The following is a 6,852-nucleotide window of genomic DNA, read 5'->3' on the forward strand; positions in this document are numbered from 1 at the left end:
TGCATGTTTTAAGGATGGGGTGAGTATATATTCTATTCCACGTCAAACAAAGGAACAAAAGGGCAGCCACGTCACTGTCAACTGTAGCATTACACATCTGTTCACTAATTCCACTGCTAGTTGTGAAAGGGCCTCTAGCTTAGTGGTTAGAACAAGCAGGCTTGTAAATTTAAACAGATCTACACTAAAAAAATAAAAAAAAGTCTGCACCGTGTCGTACTGGTGACCTGTGAGAAAAAAAGGTTGCCACCAAGATTATATATATATATATATACACTTAGAAGACAAAGAGTGTTTGTAGATATTTTTTTTCCAATTACACCGTATAACTCAAACACTCTCAACGCATGCACACTCACTCCTATGAACTCACACACACGTAAATCCTACCTCTGTGATGAGCATCTTCAAAGACTGAGCCGGCAAATCCTCGAGATTGAAGAAGTCAGCATAGGTGTCTCGCTATCGATAAGAACGTTATCTACCGCTAAAAGCATAACACCATTAAATCTTAGAATACACGATCCCACAAGGAGTCGAAGCCAAAGATCTAAGTGCTACTAAAGCTCTTGTAACCACCAGGTTACATGCCCTTTCGCAGTGTTTGTAGCTACTCGGCTACTCTGGCAGAGGGATGTCCGCCAGGTCCTGCCGGAACGGCACGGGTTGGTCATCCTCCTCCTCGCCGGCCGCCTTGGCCTTCTCGGCGTTGTCGAGTTGGTTGGAGTCGGCGACGAAGGTGACGACGGTGTCCTTTCTAAAGGTGAGGTAGATGACGGCGAGGACGTAGATGAGCATGAGGGGGAAGATGACGAGGCCGACGAGCACGTTGGCGTAGATGGGGAGGGAGTTGTGGATGAGCCAGCCGACGAAGCTGGTGCTCAGGAAGTACATGTTGATGCCAATGATCATCAGCCCCAGCAACCACGAGAACACGATAATCTGCAAAATTATAAAGAGCATACATACGTAGTAGATATTATATTTGCATATACATATATATTTGTTAGATCTAGTTCATGAAGCGCGCGAGTTTGTTTTGTTCAGCTTGGACGTACACTGCAGGGCATGTGATGAGCTCGTACTATATATTTATCATTGTGGATCAAGAACATGGTGTTGGGATGTACCCGATCGAGAGAAGATGCGTTATTTTGTGCAAGGCTAGCTCATGGTAATAATTAATGTGTCGGGCATCTCAAAAGCTACAAAAGGTGCAGACAATGCATATATATAGGCATGCAATTTTGTTTTTGTGATGGAGACAATGCATGCAATTGATGGAGCAAGCAACAACAAAGGACACGTAGTTTTCTCTGATGCAGTGAGTGAGTGCTTCATCACTCAGAGGCGGGAAGTTCTCTTCCATTTTTTTTTTAAAAAAGGGTGAGTGAGTGCTTACATAAATGGAGTTCTTGTGGGGCCCCATCTTGCTCCTGCTGCTGCTGAACTTGAGGAGTGGGATGAGGGCGAACGGCAGCTCAAAGGACAGGATCATCTGCATATATTCGCATGCACCGGAAATTAGTACAAACAAATGCCAAAATTAATTAAGTACCAATCATTCGATAAGACCTTGTACTACTACATATGGAAGGCCTAGAAGAGAGTGTTAATTATTGTCCACTTTATTTAGATCATATAAATATAGGTAGGATGTTGGTGCCCTTTTTGTGATGTTTGGTTGATAAGTCATGACTCGAAGTATCGGCAGATAAGCTCAAGCGAGCGAACAAGCTCAAGCTGCCTTTTAACCCACCACAGCTAGCTAAATTTAACCATATGTGCATGAATAGTATAGTGGACAGGCCACTGGCGATCAGCTGCGAGGTGGTGGGATATGTGAATATGTGATGCGAGTAATAACGCACCGAAGCGATGATGATGAGACGGCCGGCGCCACTGGAGCCGCCGATGATGGAGACGACTAGGCTCGGCGCAATGGCGATGCAGCGTGTCATCAGGTTCCTCAGCCACTTCTTCATCCTGATGTCCAGAAAACCCTGCGCGTGGTAATTAAGATGAAAGCAACAAAAGGCAACAACCATTGTATTAAAGCTTCCAGTGATCGAAATCCTACTAGGATTAGCACAGTTGACCTGACTATTTGAACAGCGTAAAGAATGTGAGAGTTATAGTTGGCCACCGTGCCGTGCTGACACGGCACGCGGCACGGCCGTGCCGTGCCGGCACGCGACTCCGTCGTGCTGCGCCGTGCTACCGTGCCGACCGTGCCGTGCCTGACCGTGTCATGGGCCAGGTCTGCGGCCCGCGGCACGGCACATGGGCCGCCCATGGGCCACGGCCAATTTTGCCGTGCCGTGTCGGCCCACGGCCCGTCAGCTGAACAAAGTCTCATTTTTAAGAGAAAAATGAAGTGTTCAAACTTCAAATCAAAGACATCACTTTCATTTCATATGACAAAACAAAGAACAACTGAGAATTATATGAAAATGATATAATTTTTAAGAGAACAAAGAATAACGCAGGAGCAATCGTGTCAGCCGCCGTGCCCGTGCCGTGTCATGGGCCAGACCGGCGGCCCATGCACTGCACGGGGCACCGGGCCGTGCTGGCACGGGCATGCCAACTACCGTGCCGTGCCGCCCATTGGCCGTGCCAAAAGGCCATGCCGTGGGCCGTGCCGCCGGCCCATGGGTGGGACGACATCTGCTTATCAATTACTGGCTTGTTTAATTTTCTTACATCAGAAAGACTACCCTCGTTACTCTGGATAAATTTCAGCATGCAAATTTGGACTGTCACTTCTTTCAGTGTGTCATTGTCAGCTAGGTTCTGAAACTCAAAAGCAGTAGCGTAGTATATTCGACATAATTTCATATCCTAAGAATTCATGTTTAATTTTGTAGTAGTTATTACTATCAGCTAGCATGCTGCAAAGCAAATAAACTAATGATCTATCTTCAGTTTTTTTAGACATGCATACCAAGAAGTCAAACAGGTTGAAAGCAACTAATATAGATAGTAGATACCTGCATGATGTACTGGCCGGAATAGGTGCCTGTTATGGTGGAACTCTGCCCAGAGGCCAACAGCGCCACGCCGTAGACGATGGAACTCGACCTGCCCAGCACGTTCTGCAGGTCCAAAACAAATCAAATTCAATGCATGCATGCGCATTGGTATATTCGACCAGGAAGGCAGGCACATGTATACTTGTCATATTCATGCATATATTATAAATGAAATGGCAAGATGGCCGACGATCGACGACGTGCCTTGAGGAGAAAGGAGGAGGAGTCGAGCGAGAGGTCGCTGCACTTGTCGGCGTCCTCCGGCGAGAGGTTGCCGGAGAAGCAGACGGTGCCGGAGACGGAGATGACGGCGATGTTGATGAGCAGCGCCACGAACAGCGCGAAGCCGCTCTCGTAGAGGAAGAACCGGCACGCGTCCTTGATCCCTCTCACCGACGACGGCGTCTTCCGAGACAGCACCAGAGCAGAGTGCAGGAACAGGTTGTGCCTGTTTTTTGCAGAAATTTGTTGATCATCGTCGAGGCCGCCGAATTAAGTTTACTAATTTGACTGACTTGTTGAAACGATATATATATATATATATGATCCACAAGCTAGAGAAACTACTTCAATCTTCAATTTGTTCTAGTCAACATCATCAGAGCTAGCAAGTTATGTGTACAAATAACAAAACAAAGTTCTTGGCAACTGCTACTTGATGATATACATGCATGTGGAGCTCTGACACTGTTTCCCTTTTTCTTAATGCATTGACCTGGCAGCCATGGCCGCCAATATATATATAATAATAATCAGAGTTAGTTACTTCATTAAGCCTGAATACTCGATTATTGCTTACGGCATGACAAGAGCTCCAAGGAGAGCAATGGCGTCTGCTGTGGCGCCGTCGCCCTTGAGCCTGGGGATGAAGAGCCCCTTGATCACCTCCACTGCCGGCGGCTTCACGATGCTCAGCTCTCCAAAGAAGCACGCCGCCATGACGAACACCAGCATCGAGATCAGGAACTCGAGCTTCCGCACCTAGTTCCAATTAATCCATGCATTATATTCCACAGGAACCACAAGAAACAGCACATGCATGCATTAAGCACAACTAGTAGCCTAATTACTGTAGATAACACATTCTATACATACATGTTTTTTTTTTCTAAAAGAAAAGATAACTGGACGGCAATTAAATACCCCGTATCTTTGTAGGCCCAGAAGCAGGAGAGTGCTGGAGCCGGTGATGAGAACCCCCACCCACACGGGGATGTGGAATAAGAGGTTGAAAGCGAAGGCTGTCCCTATAACTGCAACAAAAATGTAAGAGCAAAATGTCAGTAACAAACAAAGCGATAGATTAGAGTATTCTTTACCAGGTCCTTGCAAATTCCTCCACTGCCGCTATTGATCAGTTCAGATTATAAGACAACCCAACACCTACGTCAATACAAGATTACACGTTTTTGTATATAATTCGCACCATCTGTCCTAGCTAATAAGACGATCTTGACTTTATTAGCACGCAAATACATTAGATTCCAAAGACTTGCTGCACCTTCTATTCGGATTAACAATAGAACAAGTACCTAATGTTCATTCTCTCCTTGTCATTCAGCTAAATTAAATCAAACTAATGTACAGCAACCAGGTCAAAATATGCCCTTCGGTTTCACCAGAAACATTAATTATGTTTTCTGTTTGTCAGATTGCTTCTTACCTTCTGGGATATCTGCCGCGATTACAGCCACCTCTGCGAGAATCCATAGACAGATCCTCACAAATTTTGGATACTCACTCTTGCATATCTCAGCAAGATGCCTCCCTGAATTACAGAGAAATGAATACCGGACATTAGTGCCAATTAGTAATATTTCTGAATCCGTAGACGGCACGGTGCCGCCTCCTTCAAGTTATGTTAATCAGTTACCTGTTACCACTCCAAGATTAGCTGCTAGTGATTGAATGATGAGTGCGAAGATGAGACCAATGAGAATCACCCAGAGGAGCTGCAAAAGATGGACACCAAACAAATTGCAACAAAGGCAAACATTCAGTTAGGTTCTTGCCCTGAAAGGTTAGCTTGGTTCTCCTTTTTGGGATCGGAGATCTTCTGGAATAAAAGTCTTGAAGATTTGATAGCTAGAGTACAGAATCATAAACGTAAGAAGCAAAATCTTGTGTGCTTTTGGAACTCATTGAAAATGTACCTCGTATCGGTGATTCGCTCCTGCTTGCAGATCCGTTTCCACTGTTTCAGTTTGGGAAAAGATCATGAGGAAACAGAGAAGAGAGATGAGAAAGAGAGGGACCCAGGAGATGGAGGGAGAGAGGTATACTAACAGTTGCCAGGATCCAAGTATGCCAATGACACCATAAACCCTGGCCCAACATGAGCCAGGAACCTTTTCCATGCAGGCTCCTGAATCAGAAGGCAACAAATTAAAGGGAAAAGTTTCAAACAAGTGAAATGAGCATCATCATCCTCTCTTCTCATCCACTGTTCTAGCTAGTCTTGTCCACAGAAATGATCTCAAAGAAATAGCTAGACAATCAAGTATAATTAACCTTCATCAGCTGATCACCGCCGTCAAGCTTCGTCTTAGAATCTTCCTGTGCTACATTAGCTCTCCAGCTCCTGGCCTTGTCGTTACCCGGAGCTTCCCTCTCAATCTCCATGCCTAACTGCCTACAGTTAGTTGTGTGTCGACTCTGAACTCTCCCAAAGACGTTGCTTATTAGCAGAGTGGAGGGGTGTCCTCCTCTTGCCACCCCCTTGGCCATCTTATATAGACCACATGCAAGTGTGTGCAGCCGTATGGTGTGGGCGCCGTTCACAAACTAAAAAATTGTGGGCCAAGTTTTAATTTGCCTGCTGACATAAACATACACACATGACAGCTCCATTTGGCATCTCTTATACGCACATCAAACCTGCTTCCTTTTACTGCTCAAGTTGTCACTGTCACAGACCCTAGGTTCATCTTCAGGAAAGACAGCTTGCCATATGACCACGAAAATCATCTCTATTGCGCCTAATATTTATATATATACTAATACAGTAGTACTAATTAGAAAGAGCTTTTGTTGAATATCATTTTAATCTGCGTCAACCACTGTAATTAGTTTATCTCTCTACTATGCCAAGGATTCTTTCGGCAGTCGTTTTAACATTTTCTTTGATTTGGCTTATGAACAAAAGCCAAAAGCTAGAACAAACTGATGTCTAACCTTCTGTTTTCAGTAGTGACTTATGAAAGTCAGAGAGCTGTAGTTGCACGAGTAGGAGCCAAAAGAAGTCTTATGTGGCATACTGTTTTGAGGTGTATGGCAACATGTATTATACTTTAATTTAATTACTTCAAAAACCAATCCACAAAACCGCTTTTCTACATCCCACAAAAGCCAAGTTTTGGAATGCAAAAGCCTAAGCAGGCATGACGTTAGTTGTTACAAGATATAGTTCTCTAGTCTTGTGTTGAAGTCACTGCATATATAGTTCTCTAGTTCTTACTAGAGTAAAAGAAAGGAGTCTCTTACTTTATTCATAAGATATGCTAAATCCTGCACTAGTTCATACATATAGGGTGGGCGGGTTTGGTTTCGAACAAATGAAGTTGGATGAGATGGGACACTAGTGGACTCACATGCAAAGGCCAAAAAACCCTCGGCAAAGTCTTTGCCGAGGGCTGCCCTCGGCAAAGACCCTTCGGGAAATTTTTAGACGGCAAAGAGGGTCTTTGCCGAGGGCCCTTTATCGGACACTCAGCAAAGCCTTTGCCGAGGGCCAGCCCTCGGCAAAGAAAAGCAGCCGTTACGGTGCCAACACTGTTAGCAGTTTCTTTGCCGAGGGTCGGCCCCCGGCAAAGAAATA

At 45.0% G+C, this 6,852-nt stretch overlaps 1 protein-coding gene across 1 annotated transcript; it reads right to left on the reverse strand.

The window, feature by feature from the left end:
• On the reverse strand, positions 281 to 5,749 carry LOC8054434 (metal transporter Nramp5). The gene is made up of 12 exons (XM_002461727.2): positions 5,547 to 5,749; positions 5,322 to 5,400; positions 5,189 to 5,229; positions 4,909 to 4,987; positions 4,699 to 4,803; positions 4,179 to 4,288; positions 3,835 to 4,016; positions 3,240 to 3,483; positions 2,994 to 3,098; positions 1,872 to 2,003; positions 1,403 to 1,498; positions 281 to 942 (listed from the first exon to the last, which is right to left on the reverse strand). The coding sequence occupies exons 1-12, from the start codon at positions 5,655 to 5,657 to the stop codon at positions 619 to 621; spliced, it is 1,608 nt and encodes a 535-aa protein (XP_002461772.1). The 5' UTR covers positions 5,658 to 5,749; the 3' UTR covers positions 281 to 618.

This window comes from Sorghum bicolor, chromosome 2 (assembly GCF_000003195.3).
Source record: "Sorghum bicolor cultivar BTx623 chromosome 2, Sorghum_bicolor_NCBIv3, whole genome shotgun sequence".
NCBI classification, from domain to species: domain Eukaryota; kingdom Viridiplantae; phylum Streptophyta; class Magnoliopsida; order Poales; family Poaceae; genus Sorghum; species Sorghum bicolor.